At 48.1% G+C, this 24,318-nt stretch overlaps 2 protein-coding genes across 2 annotated transcripts in view; both read right to left on the bottom strand.

Moving 5' to 3' along the window:
- Window positions 1–3,070: 3,070 nt before the first annotated feature.
- On the bottom strand, window positions 3,071–14,313 carry LOC144509702 (basic phospholipase A2 PA-9C-like). The gene is made up of 4 exons (XM_078238483.1): window positions 14,235–14,313; window positions 13,742–13,901; window positions 6,621–6,730; window positions 3,071–3,144 (listed from the first exon to the last, which is right to left on the bottom strand). Exons 1-4 carry the CDS (start codon window positions 14,311–14,313, stop codon window positions 3,071–3,073), a joined length of 423 nt encoding a protein of 140 aa, XP_078094609.1.
- A 5,944-nt stretch (window positions 14,314–20,257) lies between these two features.
- The window catches only part of ikbkb (inhibitor of nuclear factor kappa B kinase subunit beta), a 97,759-nt gene continuing 93,698 nt past the window's right edge, over window positions 20,258–24,318 (bottom strand). The window contains 3 exon segments of the mRNA XM_078238484.1: window positions 20,258–20,915; window positions 21,938–22,037; window positions 22,959–23,089. Of these exon segments, the coding sequence (XP_078094610.1) occupies window positions 20,886–20,915; window positions 21,938–22,037; window positions 22,959–23,089 (261 nt within the window). The 3' untranslated portion in view covers window positions 20,258–20,885.

Here is a 24,318-nt window from a genome sequence, read left to right on the forward strand (position 1 = left end):
TATCACTGTAGCGCTGAGTCTGACTGTGAATATCACTGTAACACTGAGTCTGACTGTCAATATCACTGTAACACTGAGTCTGACTGTCAATATCACTGCAACACTGAGTCTCACTGTCAGTATCACTGTAACACTGAGTCTGACTGTCAGTATCAATGTAACACTGAGTCTCACTGTCAATATCACTGTAACACTGAGTCTCACTGTCAATATCACTGTAACACTGAGTCTGACTGTCACTGTCACTGTAACACTGAGTCTGACTGTCAGTATCACTAACACTGAGTCTCACTGTGAATATCACTGTAACACTGAGTCTGACTGTCACTGTCCCTGTAACACTGAGTCTGACTGTCAGTATCACTTTAACACTGAGTCTGACTGTCACTGTCACTGTAACACTGAGTCTCACTGTCAGTACCACTGTAACACTGAGTCTCACTGTCAATATCACTGTAACACTGAGTCTGACTGTCAGTATTACTGTAACATAAGAACATAAGAACATAAGAAATAGGAGCAGGAGTAGGCCATCTAGCCCCTCGAGCCTGCCCCGCCATTCAATAAGATCATGGCTGATCTGACGTGGATCAGTACCACTTACCCGCCTGATCCCCATAACCCTTAATTCCCTTACCGATCAGGAATCCATCCATCCGCGCTTTAAACATATTCAGCGAGGTAGCCTCCACCACCTCAGTGGGCAGAGAATTCCAGAGATTCACCACCCTCTGGGAGAAGAAGTTCCTCCTCAACTCTGTCTTAAACCGACCCCCCTTTATTTTGAGGCTGTGTCCTCTAGTTTTAACTTCCTTACTAAGTGGAAAGAATCTCTCCGCCTCCACCCTATCCAGCCCCCGCATTATCTTATAAGTCTCCATAAGATCCCCCCTCATCCTTCTAAACTCCAACGAGTACAAACCCAATCTCCTCAGCCTCTCCTCATAATCCAAACCCCTCATCTCCGGTATCAACCTGGTGAACCTTCTCTGCACTCCCTCCAATGCCAATATATCCTTCCTCATATAAGGGGACCAATACTGCACACAGTATTCCCGCTGCGGCCTCACCAATGCCCTGTACAGGTGCATCAAGACATACCTGCTTTTATATTCTATCCCCCTCGCAATATAGGCCAACATCCCATTTGCCTTCTTGATCACCTGTTGTACCTGCAGACTGGGCTTTTGCGTCTCATGCACAAGGACCCCCAGGTCCCTTTGCACGGTAGCATGTTTTAATTTGTTTCCATTGAGATAGTAATCCCATTTGTTATTATTTCCTCCAAAGTGTATAACCTCGCATTTATCAACGTTATACTCCATTTGCCATATCCTCGCCCACTCACTCAGCCTGTCCAAATCTCTCTGCAGATCTTCTCCGTCCTCCACACGATTCACTTTTCCACTTATCTTTGTGTCGTCTGCAAACTTCGTTACCCTACACTCCGTCCCCTCCTCCAGATCATCTATATAAATGGTAAACAGTTGCGGCCCGAGTACCGATCCCTGCGGCACGCCACTAGTTACCTTCCTCCAACCGGAAAAACACCCATTTATTCCGACTCTTTGCTTCCTGTCGGATAGCCAGTCCCCAATCCACTTTAACACACTACCCCCAACTCCGTGTAACACCGAGTCTGACTGTCAGTATCACTGTAACACTGAGTCTCACTGTCAATATCACTGTAACACTGAGTCTGACTGTCACTGTCACTGTAACACTGAGTCTGACTGTCAGTATCACTGTAACACTGAGTCTCACTGTGAATATCACTGTAACACTGAGTCTCACTGTCACTGTCACTGTAACACTGAGTCTCACTGTGAATATCACTGTAACACTGAGTCTGACTGTCACTGTCACTGTAACACTGAGTCTGGCTGTCAGTATCACTGTAACACTGAGTCTCACTGTGAATATCACTGTAACACTGAGTCTCACTGTCACTGTCACTGTAACACTGAGTCTCACTGTGAATATCACTAACACTGAGTCTGACTGTCACTACCACTGTAACACTGAGTCTGACTCACTACCACTGTAACACTGAGTCTGACTGTCACTATTACTGTAACACTGAGTCTGACTGTCAGTATCACTGTAACACTGAATCTGACTGTCACTATCACTAACACTGAGTCTGACTGTCAGTATCACTGTAACACTGAGTCTGACTGTCACTATCACTAACACTGAGTCTGACTGTCAGTATCACTGTAACACTGAGTCTGACTGTCAGTATCACTGTAACACTGAGTCTGACTGTCAATATCACTGTAACACGGAGTCTGACTGTCAATATTACTGTAACACTGAGTCTGACTGTCACTGTCACTGTAACACTGAGTCTCACTGTCAGTATCACTGTAACACTGAGTCTGCCTGTTAATATCACTGTAACACTGAGTCTGACTGTCACTGTAACACTGAGTCTGACTGTCAGTAACACTGGAACACTGAGTCTGACTGTCACTGTAACACATAGTCTGACTGTCACTGTCACTGTAACACTGAGTCTCACTGTCACTATCACTGTAACACTGAGTCTCACTGTCAGTATCACTGTAAAACTGAGTCTGACTGTCAATATCACTGTAACACATAGTCTGACTGTCACTGTAACACTGAGTCTCACTGTCACTATCACTGTAACACCAAATCTGACTGTCAATATCACTGTAACACTGAATCTGACTGTCAATATCACTGTAACACTGAGTCTGACTGTCAGTATCACTGTTATACTGAGTCTGACTGTCAGTATCACTGTAACACTGAGTCTGACTGTCAATATCACTATAACACGGAGTCTGACTGTCAGTATCACTGTAACACTGAGTCTGACTGTCAGTATCACTGTAAAACTGAGTTTGACTGTCAATATCACTGTAACACTGAGTCTGACTGTCAATATCACTGTAACACAGAGTCTGACTGTCAATATCACTGTAACACTGAGTCTGACTGTCAATATCACTGTAACACTGAGTCTGACTGTCAATATCATTGTAATACTCATTTATCCTCACTGTTTGCGGCAGGGCATGACTCACTCTCTCTCACTCACTCAGCCAATTTCTCTTACAAAATTCTTGACGTGGCAGGTGGATTTAGATAACATGTTTTCGCTGGCTGATGAGCCTAAAACCGGGGGACATAATCTGCACACAAAACTGGGTTTATCATTTTAAAATCTTTATTTTGTTTCCCTTTTCCATTCGCCGGGATAAAAGCATTGGATGTCCTTGGAGCACTTTTTCAATGGGTGATTTTTGTACTTCTCCCAGATTGGGAATGGGAACAGACAGAGGGCCAGATAATAGTCGCATGTGCACCTGGCTACCTGGCACAAATGTGCTTTGGGTCCTGAATGGTGAGTGAGAAAAAAAACAATTAAGATACAGCCAAAGAGTGGAATTCAAACAACAAAATACCAAAATAGGGGCGGCACGGTGGCACAGAGGTTAGCACTGCCACCTCACAGCGCCAGGGACCCGGGTTCGATTCCCGGCTTGGGGTCACTGTCTGTGTGGAGTCTGCATGTTCTCCCCGTGTCTGCGTGGGTTTCCTCCGGGTGCTCCGATTTCCTCCCACAGTCCGAAAGACCTGCTGGTTGGGGTGCATTGACCCGAACAGGCACCGGACTGTGGTGACTAGGGGGAATTTCACAGTAACTTCATTGCAGTGTTAATGTAAGCTTTACTTGTGACACTAATAAATAAAATGTACATTAAAATACAATAATCACATTTTTAAAATCTCTCAGAAATTGAGAGAAATTGCTAATCTTCCCCAGATCAGCCCTGCCTTGAACGCAGAGTCATATTTAGGAGTTTCGCAGTAACAGAGATTCACCAGGTTATTAACACAGGAAAACGCTAGTGAAATCCTGCAGTTTCAGCTTTTCATAAAGTATTTTTGTAACTTAGGAACCTGAGATTTGCATGGACTTCAGGTGATGAATCATCTCATTCTATTGGGATAATATGACGCACAGCCCAGAGGTTCAACATGTTACGGCAAGAAATTGAATTTTGTTGTAAAGTGAGTTGCCGCTCCTGCAGGGCTCCCAGTTTAAATTCTGGCAGAACAGCGTTGGTTCTGTCGGACTCTGTGCTGTTAAATTGGACCACCACATTCAGCAAGGACGGTTCATAAAATGTTGTGCGAATCCCGCGCAAAGAGTGCTCTGATTGTCAAGAGATGGCATGTTCAAAGATCAGTGCAAGTCATAATCACTGACAAATGTAAGACTTTGTGGACCTGTAGATCAAATAGACACACAAATCTGCTGTTGAGAATCCCCTGATTTTAATCGCTCCGACATTGGTGGCCGTCTCTTCAGTTGCTCTGGAATCTCCTCCCTACACCGCTCCGTGCTCTCTACCTCTCTTTCCTCTTGAAAACCCCCCTCTTTGACCAACCTTTTGGTCATCTGACCCAATATTTCCTTATGTGGCTCTGTGTCACAATCTTCATTACATTAAAGGTGCTTCATAAATATAAGTTGTTGTTCACAATTCCACAATGAAGGTCTGACCTTGTGCAACAACAAACCAATTCCCCCATCATGTCAAATAAACTGTTCAAAACAAATACTGTCCTCATAAATGATCAATGGGGCCCTGACATTCCCAATGCAGTCATAGGGAGTGCTGCACTGTCAGAGGGTCAGTACTGAGGGAACGCTGCACTGTCAGAGAGTCAGTACTGAGGGAGTGCTGCACTGTCAGAGGGTCAGTGCTGAGGGAGTGCCGCACTGTCAGAGGGTCAGTACTGAGGGAGCGCTGCACTGTCAGAGAGTCAGTACTGAGGGAGTGCTGCACTGTCAGAGGGTCAGTGCTGAGGGAGTGCCGCACTGTCAGAGGGTCAGTACTGAGGGAGCGCTGCACTGTCAGAGAGTCAGTACTGAGGGAGTGCTGCACTGTCAGAGGGTCAGTGCTGAGGGAGTGCCGCACTGTCAGAGGGTCAGTACTGAGGGAGTGCTGCACTGTCAGAGGGTCAGTACTGAGGGAGTGCCGCACTGTCAGAGGGTCAGTACTGAGGGAGTGCTGCACTGTCAGAGGGTCAGTGCTGAGGGAGTGCCGCACTGTCAGAGGGTCAGTACTGAGGGAGTGCTGCACTGTCAGAGGGTCAGTACTGAGGGAGTGCTGCACTGTCAGAGAGTCAGTACTGAGGGAGCGCCGCACTGTCAGAGGGTCAGTACTGAGGGAGTGCCGCACTGTCAGAGGGTCAGTGCTGAGGGAGTGCTGCACTGTCAGAGGGTCAGTGCTGAGGGAGTGCTGCACTGTCAGAGAGTCAGTGCTGAGGGAGTGCTGCACTGTCAGAGGGTCAGTACTGAGGGAGTGCCGCACTGTCAGAGGGTCAGTACTGAGGGAGTGCTGCACTGTCAGAGGGTCAGTGCTGAGGGAGTGCTGCACTGTCAGAGGGTCAGTACTGAGGGAGTGCTGCACTGTCAGAGGGTCAGTGCTGAGGGAGCGCTGCACTGTCAGAGGGTCAGTACTGAGGGAGTGCTGCACTGTCAGAGGGTCAGTACTGAGGGAGTGCTGCACTGTCAGAGGGTCAGTGCTGAGGGAGTGCTGCACTGTCAGAGGGTCAGTGCTGAGGGAGCGCTGCACTGTCAGAGAGTCAGTACTGAGGGAGCGCCGCATTATCAGAGGGTCAGTGCTGAGGGAGTGCTGCACTGTCAGAGGGTCAGTACTGAGGGAGTGCTGCACTGTCGGAGGGTCAGTACTGAGGGAGTGCTGCACTGTCAGAGGGTCAGTGCTGAGGGAGTGCTGCACTGTCAGAGGGTCAGTACTGAGGGAGTCCTGCACTGTCAGAGGGTCGGTACTGAGGGAGTGCTGCACTGTCAGAGGGTCAGTACTGAGGGAGTGCTGCACTGTCAGAGGGTCAGTGCTGAGGGAGTGCCGCACTGTCAGAGGGTCAGTACTGAGGGAGTGCCGCACTGTCAGAGGGTCAGTACTGAGGGAGTGCCGCACTGTCAGAGGGTCAGTACTGAGGGAGTGCCACACTGTCAGAGGGTCAGTACTGAGGGAGTGCTGCACTGTCAGAGGGTCAGTATTGAGGGAGTGCTGCACTGTCAGAGGGTCAGTACTGAGGGAGTGTTGCACTGTCAGAGGGTCAGTACTGAGGGAGTGCCGCACTGTCAGAGGGTTAGTACTGAGGGAGCGCCGCACTGTTAGGGGTCAGTACTGAGGGAGTATTGGTGCTATTTTGAAGGATAGCGGAGGAGCTCTCCCTAGTTGCCTGACCAATATTTAACCCTCAGCCAGGTGATCAGGTCAGTTTTAACATTGTTGTTTTTGGGTGCAAATTGGCTGTCATATTTCGCTGAACTACAACAGTGATTCCACTCCAAAATGACTTAACTGACCACAATCTTCTTTGGCATGTCCTGAGGTTCTGAAAGACACTTTGGAAACGCAAGTCTTCCTTTCTTCCCATCAGGATTGATATTTTCCAATCGGTGAGCTACAATATATGCTGACAGACATCCATCTCCCCTTGTGTTCAGTGAAAGAGTTTGCCCGTGCCCAAGATCTTCTCAATCTATGTCCCTACACTGCCCAATGTCCATACACTGAACCTACATAACCTTCACCAATTCAACTTACTTGAAGGACACTTGACGATCCCATCAATGCAGCTCCAACTGTAGTGGACCATTGGATTGCAACCTTCCCCAACTCGCGTCTTGTAGCAGCACTGATGCTGGAGGCAGCACCTTGGAAAAGATAGGGAGTCGCATTCATTCAGAAGGAACATTCACATTTAGAGGAATGACGAGGAAGGGTGAATTTGCAGACATGATGGACAGAAGACAGTCGGGGAGGCAAGAGTCGCTCGACTATTCATCCAGAAACTCAGCTAATGTTCTGGGAACACGGGTTCGAATCCCGCCATGGGATTTGAATTCAGTAAAAAATATCTGGAATTAAGAATTTACTGATGACCATGAAACCATTGTCGGAAAAACCCATCTGGCTCATTAATGTCCTTCAGTGAAGGAAATCTGCCATCCTTACCCGGTCTGGCGTACATGTGACTCCAGAGCCACAGCAATGTGGTTGACTCTCAACTGCCCTCCAAGGACAACCAGGGATGGGCAATAAATGCTGGCCCAGCCGGCGACGCCCATGTCCCAGGAATTAATAAAAAGAAATTCAGAAATTCAGAATGGTGGATGGGGTGGATGCTGAGAATATGCATGTCAGTGTATAAGATATAAAATATCCCTGTGAAGACAATTTGTCGGACTGTTTCTTACTTCGCCTGGACAAGTAGTAGCAGACTTGGTTTAAAGAGTGAAGTCATTATCTGAGCCACAGTACATTTCCCACCAGCCTTCTCCAACTGTACACCTGTGGCTGGATATAATCGCAGCAGCATGACTGTACTGATGTGCGATTAAATCACTCGGGAGGCTAGATTGTACCCGGGAAATAAAGGCTTTTATTACTAACAAGAATGGAGCACACTATATACAATACAATCCCAGACTAAAGGGTCACCAGGCAGTGCAGTGACCTTTATACTTCTCCAGGTAGGCGGAGCCAAGTGGAGTGTACCACAGAACAATATCAACAGGTAGAACAGCCCAACCCTAACCCCAACAGTGACAACAGTAACATATCTACAAATACCCATACTGCTGACCATCCATGGCTCAGCACTCATAGTGGTAACCAACTATGGTTCACCACATTCACCCCTCCTTTAAAACAAAGGCCGGCGGGGCAAAAAAAAACAGAACAACTGTTCATATATTCACAAGTTCAGTCGTATTGGAGGACCGCACCGTCTCTGCGACCTCCTCAACACTGGCGGTAACGCCGATTCTGGTGGCCGTGGTGACCTTCTCTCCAAGGCGGTGTCCAGTGACTCCTCCAGTTCCTCATGGACAGGTGGACTACGAGGTGGCGACAATCTACTGGACTCGAGCACGCCTCGAGGTGGCGACAATCTCCTGGACTCAGGCAAGCTGTACGCAGGAGTAAGAGGATTAAGTGGTGGTCCCGATACTGCCCACGCCGTGTCAGGAGGGGGGATAAAGGTCAAGGGGTCCCTAACTAGGGGTGTGGGAGCGACTGGAGTTTCCAAGTCCCCTGCAGGCACCAGATCTCTAATAGAGACCGTGTCCTCTCGCTTGTCAGGATATGCCACATAGGCATATTGAGGGTTGGCGTGGAGGAGATGGACCTATTCAACCAAAGGGTCGGACTTGCGGGTCTTAACATGCCGCCGCAGGAGGACAGGTCCTGAGTATGTCAACCAAGATGGTAATGAGGTCCCAGAGGAAGACTTCCTAGGGAAGGAAAACATCCTCTCATGTGGAGTAGCATTGGTTGCCGTACACAGGAAGGAGCGGATGGAATGGAGCGCATCAGAGAGTACCTCTTGCCAACAGGAGACTGGAAGACCTTTAGACCTCAACGCCAGTAAGACAGCCTTCCAGACTGTAGCATTTTCTCGTTCAACCTGTCCATTACCCCTAGGGTTGTAACTCGTAGTTCTACTTGAGGCAATCCCTTTTGAGAGCAGGTATTGCCTCAAGTCGTCACTCATAAATGACGAGCCCCTATCACTGTGGATATAGCTGGGGTAACCGAACAGGGTGAAAAGATCCCGTAATGCTTTGATAACCGTGGCAGTGGTCATATCTGAACAGGGAATGGCAAAAGGGAATTGTGAGTACTCGTCAATCACGTTGAGGAAGTACACGTTCCGATCTGTCGAAGGGAGGGGGCCCTTGAAGTCCACACTCAGTCTTTCAAAAGGGCGAGTGGCCTTAATGAGGTGTGCCCTGTCAGGTCGGTAGAAGTGCGGTTTGCATTCAGCACATACCTGGCAGCTTCGGGTTATGGACCTGACATCATCCACTGAGTAGGGTAGATTCCGGGCCTTTACGAAATGGAAGAGCCGAGTGATCCCCGGATGGCAGAGATCATTGTGGAGGGCCTGTAATCGATCCTCCTGCACACTTGCACATGTTCCACGCGACAGGGCGTCTGAGGGCTCATTGAGCTTCACTGGACGGTATATGATATCATAGTTGTAGGTGGAGAGTTTGATTCTCCACCTCAAGATTTTATCATTTTTGATCTTACCCCGTAACGTGTTGTTGAACATGAACGCCACGGACCGCTGATCCGTGAGCAGGGTGAATCGTTTTCCCACCAAGTAATGGCGCCAATGCCGAACGGCCTCCACAATGGCCTGGGCCTCTTTTTCCACCGTGGAGTGCCGAATTTCAGGGCCTTGGAGGGTGCGAGAGAAAAAGGCAACGGGCCTGCCCGCCTGGTTAAGTGTGGCGGCCAGGGCGAAATCAGATGCATCACTCTCCACCTGAAAGGGGATGGATTCATCAACAGCGTGCATTGTGGCTTTTGCGATGTTGGCTTTTATCCCTTCAAAGGCTAAGCGAGCCTCTGCTGCTAGGGGAAAAGAGGTAGACTTGATGAGCGGACGGGCTTTGTCCGCATAATTGGGAACCCACTGTGCATAGTATAAAAAGAAACCTAAGCATCTTCTCAGTGCTTTGATACTAGTGGGCAGGGGAAGTTCAAGGAGGGGACGCATACGGTCTGGATCAGGGCCAAGGACCCCATTTTCCACCACGTATCCAAGAAGTGCTAGGCGGCGCTTGCTAAATACACACTTCTCCCTGTTGTAGGTCAGATTCAGGCGAGACGCAGTGCGTAGAAATCTAAGGAGGTTGGCATCGTGGTCCTGCTGGTCATGGCCGCAGATAGTGACGTTATCCAGGTACGGGAAGGTAACCCGCAGCCCGTTCTTGTCCACCATTCGGTCCATTGCACGCTGGAAGACCGAGACCCCATTCGTGACGCCAAAAGGAACCCTTAAAAAGTGGTAAAGACGACCATCCACCTCAAAGGCCGTGTATTTTCGGTCCTCTGGGCGAATGGGGAGCTGGTGGTAAGCTGACTTCAAGTCAATGGTGGAGAACACCCGGTACTGCGCAATCTGGTTGACCATGTCAGATATGCGCGGGAGAGGATACGCATCCAGCTGCGTGTATCTATTAATGGTCTGACTATAGTCTATGACCATCCGGGGTTTGTTTCCAGTTTTAACCACCACGACTTGCGCTCTCCATGGACTGGTGCTAGGTTGAATGATCCCTTCCCTGAGGAGCCGCTGAACTTCAGATCGAATAAAGATCCGATCCTCAGCGCTGTAACGCCTGCTCTTGGTTGCGATGGGCTTGCAGCCTGGCACGAGATTCTCGAATAAAGATGGTGGGGTGATTCTGAGTGTTGAGAGGCTACACATGGAGCGCGCTGGGCAATTTGGAGGCTGCTGTTCTCCCACTGAAAGTGGAGGGAGTGGCCCATCGTACTGCAGGGTTACACTCCTCAGGTGGACCATAAAGTCTAGTCCCAGGAGTATCGGAGCGCAAAGGTGTGGTAACACGAGGAGCCCGAAGTTCTCGTAAACTGTGCCCCGCACCGTTAGGTTGACCACGCAGCTCCCTAGCACGGTAACAGACCGGGACCTCAACGCCATCAAAATTGTCTGTCTGACAGTCCGTACTCGGAGACCGCACCGTTTCACGGTGTCAGGGTGAATGAAACTCTCCGTGCTCCCGCTGTCAAACAAACAATGAATTTAGCGTCCATTTACCTCTATGCCCAACATGGACTTGTCGAGTCTGTGAGGCTTGGCCTGGTCCAGGATGATTGACGCCACCGCATGTACCTTTCTGAAACTGCAAAGAATATTACCGCTCAAGGATGCTAATAACAGAGGCAAAGCAGGGTTTGAAATTTTATTCAACACAAAAGCAGAAAATGCTGGAAAATCCCTGCAGGTTTGACAGCATCTGTGGAGAGAGAACAGAACCAAAGTTTCGAGTCAGGATGACCATTCGTGGGCTCTATTCTCTCTCCACAGATGCTGCCAGACCTGCTGAGATTTTCCAGCCTTTTCTATTTTTGTTTTATTCACTCAAGTGGATAGAGCTGTGAAGAAGGCCTATAGTGTGTTAGCTTTTATTAACAGGGGGTTGGAGTTTAAGAGCCGTGGGGTTATGCTGCAACTGTACAGGACCTTGGTGAGACCACATTTAGAATATTGTGTGCAGTTCTGGTCACTTCACTATAAGAAGGATGTGGAAGCGCTGGCAAGAGTGCAGAGGAGATTTACCAGGATGCTGCCTGGTTTGGAGGGTAGGTCTTATGAGGAAAGGTTGAGGGAGCTAAGGCTGTTCTCTCTGGAGCGGAGGAGGTTGAGGGGAGACTTAATAGAGGTTTATAAAATGATGAAGGGGATAGATAGAGTGAACGTTCAAAGACTATTTCCTCGGGTGGATGGAGCTATTACAAGGGGGCATAACTATAGGGTTCATGGTGGGAGATGTTGGAAGGATGTCCGAGGTAGGTTCTTTACGCAGAGAGTGGTTGGAGTGTGGAATGGACTGCCTGCAGTGATAGTGGAGTCAGACACTTTAGGAACATTTAAGCGGTTATTGGATAGGCACATGGAGCACACCAGGATGATAGGGAGTGGGATAGCTTGATCTTGGTTTCAGATAAAGCTCGGCACAACATCGTGGGCCGAAGGGCCTGTTCTGTGTTGTACTGTTCTATGTTCTATGTTCTATGTTTTAGATTCCAGCATCCGCAGTATTTTGCTTTTATCTTTGACATTTCATTTCTCCCCAAACCTGGAAAACGTTCCTGCTCTTTACAATCTGCAAGCTTTAAAAATTCAGCTTTGACAATTGAGCTTTGACAAAGGGTCATCTGGACTCGAAACGTCAGCTCTTTTCCCACCTTACAGACGTTGCCAGGCCTGCTGAGATTTTCCAGCACTCTCTCTTTTGGTTTAAAAGTTCAAGTTGGATTAGTCATAATCATTACCTCTTGACTTACTTCATCTTCTCCCTAACATTTCCCAAATTTTCTCGAGTACCTTTCACCTTGGGTATTCAATAATTTAAAAATAAAATACTGTTTTTTTGTTCACTTTCATTTGGACTTTTAATTTATCCACATAGAATCATAGAATCCTACGGTACAGAAGGAGGCCATTCAGCCTATCAAGCACCGACAACAATCCCACCCAGGCCCTATCCTTGTATTTACCTTGCTAATCCCCCTGACACTAAGGGGCAATTTAACACGGCCAATCAACCTAACCCGCACATTTTTGGACTCAGTAAGAAGTCTCACAGCACCAAGTTAAAGTCCAACAGGTTTATTTGGTAACACGAGCTTTCGGAGCGCTTCTCCTTCATCAGGTGAGTGTCTGTGTCGATAGGCGCGATCTTCTTGGAGATCCTCTCCACTTTGAGCCAGCGGATTATGGTGTCGGTAGCGGCGCTCTGAAAGCTTGTGCTACCAAATAAACATGTTGGACTCTAACCTGGTGTTGTGAGACTTCTTACTGTGCCCACCCCAGTCCAACACCGGCATCTCCACATCACCTTTGGACTGTGGGAGGAAACCTGAGCACCCGGAGAAAACCCACGTACCCTACACATTTTAAAAAATTTACAGATGAACAGTCTCTAGATGTCAGAATGATCTCAACTCTCATCACTGCATCCCTCCCCCCTCCACCCCTCCCCAACTGCCCGCCCCCAAAGAATTATCCTCAATATCACGGACATTTCCAAAATCGGCTAAAGATTTTTATTATTATTTTTTTGCCTCTCCAGAAGTTTGCATGGCTGCATGGGAATATAATAGCACTATGCTGGAATATTGTGTACAGTTCTGGGCGCCACACTTTAGTAAGGATGTGAATGCATTGGAGAGAGTGCGGAAGAGGTTCACAAGAATGGTTCCAGGGATGAGAAACTTCAGTTATGAGGATAGATCAGAGAGATTGGGAAGAGAGAAGAAGGCGAAGAGGAGGATTGATAGAGATGCTCAAAATCATGAGGGGGGCTGGACAGAGTAGACGGAGAGAAACTGTTCTCGCTCGTAAAAGGATCGAGAACTAGAGAGCATGGTTTAAAGTGATTTTGCAAAAGATACAAATAAGATGCGAGAAAAAAGTGTTTTCACACAATGAGTGCTTGGGGCCTGGAATGCACTGCCTGGAAGTGTGGTGGAGACAGGTTCAATCCAGGCATCCAAGAGGGTATTCGCTGATTACTTGAATAGAAATTCAGGGAAAAGGCAGGGGAATGGCACAAAGTCATTATGGAGAGCTGTTGCATTCACAATGGGCCATAACAATTCTGTGATCCTATGAAGGTACGCAATGCTAAGATGGGTCATGTTCAAAGGATTAGCTGGTATGATCTGAGCTTTTTTTATATAAATTCCATTGGTTCAATCGTAGTCTCAATTAACAGAACATAGGTTTAAGCCCCCACAGTCCAGGTTTAAGTATATGATCCAGGTTGGCATGTTGGTGTCACGTGGAGGTGTATTGAATTGTTGGAAACCAAATTCCTGTCTGTCTATTCAGATGAATGCAAAAGAACCCCAAGCACTATTCAAAGATAAAGAAGGGAGTTCTTCTGGTGGCTCACATTTATTCCTGAACCAACACCTTAACCAACTAAAATGGCTTTTTATCTCAGTGGTGTTTGTGGGATCTGGCTGTGTGTGTGAGACCTGGCTGCTGTGTTTGACTGCGTCTAAAGGATAATCCACGGCCTGTGAAGCACTTTGGGGACATCGCAAGGATGTGGTGGAAGGCACTATATGAATGCAGGTTCATATGTTCCATCCTCACTGTCAGGCATTCCAGTACCTACCAATCGATAAAATCCACCGGCGTTCCGATCACAATCTGTCTTTTCCTGTGGGTGCAATGGCAGCCGTATGGAATAAAGTCAAATTTAAAATTGTCACGGCCTAAGCAGCGCATCATGTGCGAAATGCTTCTCATTCGACCAGCATAATTGTCCATGCCACCTGCACACAAATGGAGAAGAAACAGAGCAAGAGTTGAGGAGGGCTTCTTAACATCAACGCGATCCAATTAAGGGGAAGAGCTTGCCTGAGGCCATGCTAAAGAGTACTCTTACAATCAGAATCCTGTTAAAAGAAGGCATCTCCTTCAGGACCCTTTCAAGGAAGGATTTTCTTTAAAGAGGGTATTTCACCCTCTTTTCAAAGAACATTCCCATCAGGCTCCTCCTGCAGCCCCAAAGCCACAGGCCTGCGATGGGATGTTTGTGAGTCCCCCTGTAGCACAGAGGTTGGGGGCTCCCAGCTCCTGTCCTTACGCAGATTTCCAATACTCACCGCTGAGGGAGCAAGAGGCCAGAAAGAGGACATAGACTGTCAGCAGCCACTCCATGGAGTTGTAACACACCAGCATCATGGCATCCCAACAAACAGAGCACCAGCATCCGAGCCCATAGCAACGGAGCACCAGCATCCTGGCCCATAGCAACAGAGCGTGAGAACCCCATAGCAATAGAATATGAGCAACCTGGCCCATAGCAATGGAGCACCAGCATCCTGGCCCATAGCAACGGAGCACGAGCAACCTGACCCATATAGCAATGGAGCACGAGCAGCCTGGCCCATAGCAACAAGGTATGAGAACCCATGGAACTGGAGCAACCTGCCCCATAGCAACGGAGCACGAGCAGCCTGGCCCATAGCAACAAGGTATGAGAACCCATGGAACTGGAGCAACCTGGCCCATAGCAACGGAGCACGAGCAGCCTGGCCCATAGCAACGGAGCACGAGCATCCTATTCTTATAGCAAAGGAGCACCAGCATCCCGCACTATAACAACAGTGCATGAGAACCCCATAGCAACGGAGCACCAGCAACCTGGCCCATAGCAACAGAACCTGGCCATAGCAACAGAGCATGAGCATCCTGCACCATAGCAACAGGGTATGAGAACCATATAGCACTGGAGCAACCTGGCCCATAGTAACAGAGCTCAAGCATCCTGCACCGGGTCAACGGGGCACAAGCAACCCGGCCCATAGCAACGGTACCTTGCCCATAGCAATGGAACCTGGCTCATAGCAACTGAGCATGAGCAACCTGGCCCACAGCAATGGAGCATGAGCAGCCGCTGAGGCGCATGCTGCCAACAGTCTGAGGCAAAGCGACTTCAGTCTCACACCTGAACCATCACAGCCATCGCCAGTGCCGTCAGGGAACTCAGAGACCTGAGATCTGCCTCCTGGGGAAGGACCTGGAAGACCACCTGGCAGACAGAAGATACATTGAGGGACAAGTTCGGTCACACAATGACACAGCTCTCTCGCACTTGGGGTGGCGCGATAATATTCTGTCCTCTGAGAGGGCAAAGACTTCCCTCTCAGATGTTAAAATGCAGCGCACAAAACGTGGCAAATGTTAAACCAACAAACTCAGTGGGAGACCTTGGCCATGATGGGTTTGGTCTCTTTGGAGTCGAGAATGAAGGCGGGAGGGAGGGGAGCGGGAGTGCAGAAGCTGAGAAGATAAAGGAAGAGCCTCCAGCTCAACATGAAGCTTATTTTTCTGGTTCCTCCACACTGGTTCCAGTGGATGTGTCTGAAGGTGACAAGCCAGGGAGCAGATCTAGGGGATGTAGATCATCGTCACTGAAAGGCACTCTAGATTATGCGCTGTTGATGTGACAGCCTTCAACAAAGTCTAAAACAGCATGTTATGAGCAACCGATACAAATTGGCGCGCTGTGGGAAATAAATCAGCATCCCATCAGGATAACAAGACGGAACGAGAGAATGGCAAAGAGAATCCCAGCCACAGAGACAGGGGATTGTCACTTATGCGCGTTCGCTTCTCACTAATGGCCATTACCACTGGATATCAAGATAGGGTACAATCCCTGCCAGAGGAAGAACTGCAAAAGGCTCCTCAATGCTCCATCTCACATCCGCAGGGAAATGATGTCCATAAGACCATAAGACATAGGAGCGGAAGTAAGGCCATTCGGCCCATCGAGTCCACTCCACCATTCAATCATGGTTGATTTCAACTCCATTTACCCGCTCTCTCCCCATAGCCCTTAATTCCTCGAGAAATCAAGAATTTATCAATTTCTGTCTTGAAGACGCTCAACGTCTCGGCCTCCACAGCCCTCTATGGCAATGAATTCCACAGACCCACCACTCTCTGGCTGAAGAAATTTCTCCTCATCTCTGTTCTAAAGTGACTCCCTTTTATTCTAAGGCTGTGCCCCCGCGTCCTAGTCTCCCCTGTTAATGGAAACAACTTCCCTACGTCCATCCTATCTAAGCCGTTCATTATCTTGTAAGTTTCTATCAGATCTCCCCTCAACCTCCTAAACTCCAATGAATATAATCCCACGATCCTCAGACGTTCATCGTATGTCAGGCCTACCATTCCTGGGATCATCCGTGTGAATCTCCGCTGGACCCGCTCCAGTGCCAGTATGTCCTTCCTGAGGTGTGGGGCCCAAAATTGCTCACAGTACTCCAAATGGGGCCTAACCAGTGCTTTATAAAGCCTCAGAAGTACATCCCTGCTTTTGTATTCCAAGCCTCTTGAGATAAATGACAACATTACATTTGCTTTCTTAATTACGGACTCAACCTGCAAGTTTACCTTTAGAGAATCCTGGACTAGGACTCCCAAGTCCCTTTGCACTTTAGCATTATGAATTTTGTCACCGTTTAGAAAATAGTCCATGCCTCTATTCTTTTTTCCAAAGTGTACAACCTCGCACTTGCCCACGTTGAATTTCATCAGCCACTTCTTGGACCACTCTCCTAAACTGTCTAAATCTTTCTGCAGCCTCCCCACCTCCTCAATACTACCTGCCCCTCCACCTATCCGCTCCACATGTCCTCTCCGCTCTAAGGAACTGGGACAGAAATATAAGGTTTGTTCAGTGCACATTTGCAAGATTGATGAGGGTCAGATCATCAGAGGCCATTAGCAGGGCGGGGGGGGGGGGGAGGCGGGGGGGGGGGGGGGAATCATCGGTAATTAAAGCAAAATACTACAGATACCAGAAATCTGAAATATAAACAGAAAATGCTGGAAAAATCTGGTTTGATTTATTGTCACATGTATTAACACAGTGAAAAGTTTTGTTTCTCGCGTGCTATACAGACAGAGCATACCATTCATAGAGAAGGAAAGGAGAGGGTGCAGAATGTAGTGTTACAGTCATAGCTAGGGTGTAGAGAAAGATCAACTTATTGCCCTCTTTTTAGGAAGATCAACTTATTGCAAGATCGGTCCATTCAAAAGTCTGACAGCAGCAGGGAAGAAGCTGTTCTTGAATTGGTTGGCATGTGATCTCAGACTTTTGTATCTTTTTCTCGACGGAAGAAGGTAGAAGAGAGAATGTCCGGGGTACGTGGGGTCCTTGATTATGCTGGCTGCTCTGCCGAGGCAGTGGGAACTGTAGACAGAGCCAATGGATGGAAGGCTAGTTTGCGTGATGGATTAGTGAAAATCTCAGCCAGTCTTGCAGCATCCGTGGAGAAACAGCTCGCATTTCAAGTCCACATGGCTAGCACTATATTCATTGGAGTTTAGAAGAGTGAGAGGAGATCTCAGAAATTTATAAAATTCGAACAGGGGTAGACAGGGTAGATTCAGAAAGAATGTTCCCGATGGTGGGGGGAGTCCTGAACTCGGGGTCATAGTTTGGGGATAACGGGTAAACCTTTTGGAACGGAGGTGAAGAGAAATTTCTTCACCCGGAGGGTGGTGAATCTGCGGAATTCACTACCACCGAATGTAGCTGAGGCCAAAATGTTAGCACTGCTGCCTCACAGCACCAGGGACCCGGGTTCGATTCCCGGCCTCAGGTCACTGTCTGTGAGGAGTTTGCACATTCTCCCCGTGTCTGCGTGGGTTTCCTCCGGGTGCTCCGATTTCTTCCCACTGTCCGAAAGACATGCTGGTTAGGTGCTAAATTCTCCCTCGGCGTACCCGGAGTGTGGCGACTGGGAAATTTTCACAGTAACTTCATTACAGTGTTAATGTAAGCCTACTTGTGACACTAATAAATAAACTTTAAATTTTAGGTTTAACAGTAAATGATTAATAACTACTACCAACTACATACATACATATACAGTGCAATGTCTAAGCTGGGCGCTGTCTCCATGCTTGCCTCTACACATGTCTCTGTCCAATACAAGGCTGCACCCTAGACAAAGGTCATGTGTTTCCTTACACCTGAGTAGGTGATACCGTACTCAGTCCCACATTAACCCTTTCTATGCCAGGTCCTTGTACGACAAGAATCAGTAGAATTGTAGAGAGTTAGACAAACAGCGATCAATCTCCAATTAGTTTCATAACTGGTGTACGGAAGAGTTTAACAAGGAAGCACATCTTTCGTGCATCACCCTCTTCTTCCTCTCCAAATGTATTCAGAAGATTAATCTTTAATTCCTGGAGTCTCCAGGATAGTTATACAAGGCTGGAAACCCTTTAGCCTTCCTTAAAACAGCATCAGACTGCACCAAGTGGAACTATATACCAGCACGTCTTTCTACTGAACTGAACTGCACACATCTTACAATAGTTCTGAGGAATATCAATGACCTCAACCATTAACCTTTACAACCCCTCACCACAGATGCTACCTGGATCCGGCTTGTTATTTAAGGGAGTGTCCGTTTGCTTTCCAGTTGGAGCAGGAATGCAGGGATGGATGTGTTTGATGACGGAAGGTCATGCACCGAAACTGCCCAGAACATATCCAACCCAACTTGATACGTCGGAGGGCTGGGTGGGCAGTGAGACTGAGGCTTTGGTTCCTCAATTCACATTGCTGCCAAAAGAAATTTCATTCCAAACTTTGACAATCCCAATAACCAATGCCCCCAAATGATGAGCCACACAAGCAAGGGGGTAAAAGTTTAAACTGAAGAATTTCCAACTCATCACATAAAAGAAAAGATCCTGTCTAAATCAACAACAACATAGGGCTTTTGCTACCAAATAAACCTGTTGGACTTTAACCTGGTGTTGTTAGACTTCTTACTAAGTCAACAACAAAACAGGCTTTAATGCCACTTATTTGGATCCTGGGGGCATGGCCTTCAATGACAGGTCTGTGCATTGCTGAAACCACTGCTGCACTGTCAAGTTTAATCTTGAATATTTGTTTCTCCTTATAGACCTTACCAAAATGATGAGTTGGGAAACTCCTTGTCTGTTTGTTTGGAAGAACATGGTTACAGGTAATGCCAAAGGGACAATATTCGGAACAGAATTTATGTTTCTCTGACAACTCCCAAACCGACTGACTTCTTGAGTTCCATCAGTTACATGTCTTGACGTACCCATGTTATTTGCATCTATATAGGCCCTTTCATGTCTTCAGTGCATTCCAAAAGCACTAATGACATGATAGCACAATGGTTGGCACTGCTGCCTCACAGCGCCAGGAACCCGGGTTCGATTCCCACCTCGGGTGACTGTGGAGTTCGCACTTTCTCCCTGTGTCTGCATCGGTTTCCTCCCGCAGTCTGCAGTTAAGATGGATTGGACATGCTAAGTTGCCCCTTAGTGTCAGGGCGGTTAGTGGGGCAAATATGTAGGGTTACAGGGATAGAGCCTGGGTAGGATTATTGTTGGTGCAGGCTGAAAGGGCCGAATGGCCTCCTTCTGCACTGTAGGAATTCTAATGTAGGATACACAGCAGCATGCTCCCACGAACAGTACTGAGATAACGACCAGAGATAATTTGTTTTTTGTGATGTTGGCTGAGGCACGAAGGTTGACCACAACACCAGGTCAGCTTTACTGCTCTTCTCTGAACCGAGAAGGCAGGTAGGGCCTCGGTTTAATTCTGAATCTGTCTGACAGTGCAGCTGTCCCTCAGCACCGCACTGGGAGCATCAGCCTGAAATTTGTCCTCGAGTCTCTGGAGTGGGATTTGAACCCACAACTTCCTGACTCAGTAACAAGAGTGCTACAGAGCCACAACTGACACCGATGAGGAAATCATGGTTAAATGTATCCAGTCTCACAACACCAGGTTAACGTCCAACAGGGTTTATTTGGAATCACGAGCTTTCGGAGCGCCGCTCCTTCCTCAGGTGATGAATGAGTGCTCCACTCACCTGAGGAAGGAGCGGCGCTCCGAAAGCTTGTGATACCAAATAAACCCTGTTGGACGTTAACCTGGTGTTGTGAGACGTCTTACTGTGTCCACCCCAGTCCAAAGCCAGCATCGCCGCATCTCAAATTTATCCGACAGATCAATGAGTGTGATGCCAAGCCGTACAAGTCACTAAATTTTGTTTGAACTTTATTTCCACGCGCCTTACACGGCAGCAAAAGAATACGCAGAGACACAGGATGGAGGTTGCACAGAATGCAAAGCATTTTAATTTCTTTTAAAAGGTAGCTTGTGCTGCAGTAACAGTGCAGTCGACCCCGCATGTTCTTTACATCCAGTTAGCCTGCAACTGGGATTTGCAGTGCCAGGAACCAGTTCAAATAAAGCAGCAAGGAATGAGCTTGAATCAGAAGTCTTCTTCACTACCAGGAGCCAAAGTCCAGTGTTGCAGCAACGCTTACCCAGCCACACCTACACCCTATCCTCCCCCATTAGAGGCATGAATCCATGGTTCGATCTTTCATTGAGCAACAAGATCTGACAAGATCACGTCCACGTTCCCCTCCCTCCCCGAGATGGCAAACTGGGAAATGATGGGGTTAAGGGGAGTTCACTGCTCTCAAACCAACTGCATGGAAGCCGAGACCAATTTGAAATTTTGTTCATGAAGAGCTGAGAGACAGGAAGCAGGGATGGTCCAGCAAGTCTGTGAAGTGCTTCCTCTTTCCAAAACAAGATTGATGCAGCCTGCATTCGGATATCCCTCCGTGTCACCCAACTGAGGTGAAGGCCGGTGTCAGAACACAGTCGCCGTTGACTGGAGAGAAGTTTCCACATCCCGCATCCAACTCCATTGGCTTTCTCGCTAGCTGGAAAGCCAGCTCCAATCCAGTGACTGAAACAAAGGACAAAATAGGAATTAACGAGATGATCTTGTTCATAATCTTTATGGTAAATTTTGTCAGGCCTGGAATAGGACAGCTTTCAGTCCAAGCACCCAGTGTCAACATCAAACATGCACGAGTTAGGTACAGAGTAAAGCTCTCTCTACACTGTCCCCATCAAACACTCCCAGGACAGGTACAGCACGGGGTTAGATACAGAGTAAAGCTCCCTCTACACTGTCCCCCATCAAACACTCCAGGACAGGTACAGCACGGGGTTAGATACAGAGTAAAGCTCCCTCTACACTGTCCCCATCAAACACACCCAGGACAGGTACAGCACGGAGTTAGATACAGAGTAGAGCTCTCTCTACACTGTCCCCATCAAAAACTCCCAGGACAGGTACAGCACGGGATTAGATACAGAGTAAAGCTCCCTCTACACTGTCCCCCATCAAACACTCCCAGGACAGGTACAGCACGGAGTTAGATACAGAGTAGAGCTCTCTCTACACTGTCCCCATCAAACACTCCCAGGACAGGTACAGCACGGGATTAGATACAGAGCAAAGCTCCCTCTACACTGTCCCCATCAAACACTCCCAGGACAGGTACAGCACGGGGTTAGATACAGAGTAAAGCTCCCTCTACACTGTCCCCATCAAACACTCCCAGGATAGGTACAACACGGGGTTAGATATTGAGTAAAACTCCCTCAGAAGAAACATATAATCCCGACAGTGCCAAAGGAGGCCATTCGACCCATCAAGTCTGCACTAACTCTCCGACTGAGCATCTTACCCAGGCACACCCCCTGCCCTATCGCCCGTAACCCCACACATTTACCCCGTTGATCCCTTTAAACTACACACCTTGAGACACTAGGGGGCAATTTAGCATGGCCAATCCACCTAACCTGCACATGTTTGGACTGTGGGAGGAAACCGGAGCACCCGGAGGAAAAAAAGACTTGCCAACATTTACGTGTTAAAATAAATGAAATCCAAGTAATGCACTGCAGCCTCAATCTCACCTGCAAAGAGTTTTCGTAGTCCTGAATTGTCTCTTGCATGACATTGAGAAGCTGGCTGCTGAAGTTCTGGCTTTCTTCTATCACTACTAGCGATTCCTCACTGAAAGGGAAAAAAAACAAAGGAAATGCTTTAGAAAATCCTTGGATCCAACTCCTAACCTGCACAACTATTTCCCCTTGTCTGCCCTTCACCCATCCACCTCCCTGTACACAACTGTACACAGTCACATCCCATTCCCACCCACCGCACCCACTCACTCTCCTCGAGGGGCTCATAGAATTCTCACAGTGCAGAAGGAGGCCCATCGAGTTTGCACCAACCACAATCCCACCCAGGCCCTATCCCCATGACCCTACCTATTTACCCTACTAACCCCCTGACACTAAGGAACAATTTAGCATGGCCAATCCCCCTAACCTGCACATCTTTGGATACAAAGGGGCAATTTAGCACAGCCAATCAACCTAACCTGCACATCTTTGGACTGTTGGAGGAAACAGGAGCACCTGGAGGAAGCCCACGCAGACACGAGGGGAGAACGTGCAAACTCCACACAGACAGTCACCCAAGCCGGGAATCGAACCTGGGTCCCAGACGCTGTGAGGCAGCAATGCTAACCACTGTGCCACCTTGCCGCCTCATGTGTCAGGCTGCGGCAACTTGGCCTGCACGGGGCAGACTGGCCCAGCGGGCACCCTGGGGCACCAGTTGGTGGGGCAGATGCCATTCTGAAAGAGTGGGAGTCTCTCTCACAGAGCCTAAGGCACTTGAGCCTCAGAATTACCAGTGCTCTGCCTGAGAACAGAATATCATAGAAACCCTATATCGGCCTGCTCAGGTCCACTGTGGCCACAGTTCATGATTGGCAGCAGTCACTCAGTGTTGCTAGAGTTATCCCCTCATTTCAGAGCTCACCACGTGGTCTACCTCTGTTCCAAAAGCCCTCTTAAACCAATTTCTACCCCAAGTTCTGGAATTTACATTGAAGCAAAGGAGAAAAGACGGAGTTCCAAAACTTACCAATTTCTGGACTTGTCGGAGAGCAACATGCTGGGTGGCAGACGGGGAGGAGAGATAGACTGGCTGGGGGCAGACAGACGGCTGGCACTGAGATTCTCTGGACTTCCGCTGACTGGTCCTCGCACTTTACTCTGAAAGAAAGCACAGGACAATCTGCTCAGATCCTGCTCGCTGCCAATTGGACATGGCCACAAATAGCTGAGAGACTATAATGAATGCTTCACAAAACAGCCAGCCTGAAGAATCCACTTCAAAATATCTTCAGAAAACTGCATTTCATTGAATCGTACTGCACAGAAGGAGGCCATTCGGCCCATCATACTCTTCAGAAGAGTTATTCGGATGGTCCCATACTCCCCGCTCTTTCCCTGCAACCCAACAGTTCTTTCCCTGTTCCAATATTTCTCCAATTCCTTCACAAAGATTACTGAACGTTTTGACTTCTTAAGAAAAATGATGGACTGCTTTGTCCCCATCATTGACAGGGTGTTGTCAAGAGCAGTTCCGGTTAATGAAACACAGGTTGCAACTCTACCATAGTGCAAGAGTTGAGTTAAAGACATTAAACTGGGAGGGAATCAGAGAGCCACTGCTGGAAAGAATCGACCGTGGGACTCGCATCCCACCACACCCGTATTTAAACAGCATGTCAAAATATCCCCAATCACATCACAGACAACTTTTCTTCCATTATTCATTCCCGGGACTTGGGCACCCTTGGCCCAACCCTCGAGAAAGTGAGTGGTGGTGAGCCGCCTTCTTGACTACAGTTGTGTGGCTTGCTTGGCTAATCCAGAGGGCAGTTAAGAGTCAAACACATTGCTGTGGGGTCCCATATAGGCCAGACTGGGTAAGGCTGGCAGATTTCCTTTCCTAAAGGGCATTAGGACAAGTTTCAATGATCATCCAGTCGTCTCATGGTCACCATTACAGATACTAGCTTTTTATTCCACTGCATTTACCTTCCCCAGTGCCGTAATGGGATTTGGACTCCTGTCTCCAGCTTATGGCTTATGGTTCTAATCCCAACACCCCAACCAACCAATGAAGTACTTTTGAAGTTTAGTCACTGTTGCCATGTAGGAAACATGGCAACAAATCAGAGAATAGCAAGATCCCACAAACAGCGATGAGATAATGACCAGATTGTCTGTTTAGTAATCTTGGTCGATGGATACATATTAGTCAGGACACTGAGGCACAGTGGTTAGCACTGCTTTCTCACAGAGCCAGGGACCTGGATTCGATTCCCAGCTTGGGGTCACTGTCTGCGCTGAAAGTTCTCCCAGTGTCTGCGTGGGTTTCCTTCGGGTGCTCCGGTTTCCTCCCACAGTCCAAAAAACACGCTGGTTAGGTGCGT

The sequence above is a fragment of the Mustelus asterias genome, chromosome 22 (genome assembly GCF_964213995.1).
Source record: "Mustelus asterias chromosome 22, sMusAst1.hap1.1, whole genome shotgun sequence".
Lineage (NCBI taxonomy): Eukaryota > Metazoa > Chordata > Chondrichthyes > Carcharhiniformes > Triakidae > Mustelus > Mustelus asterias.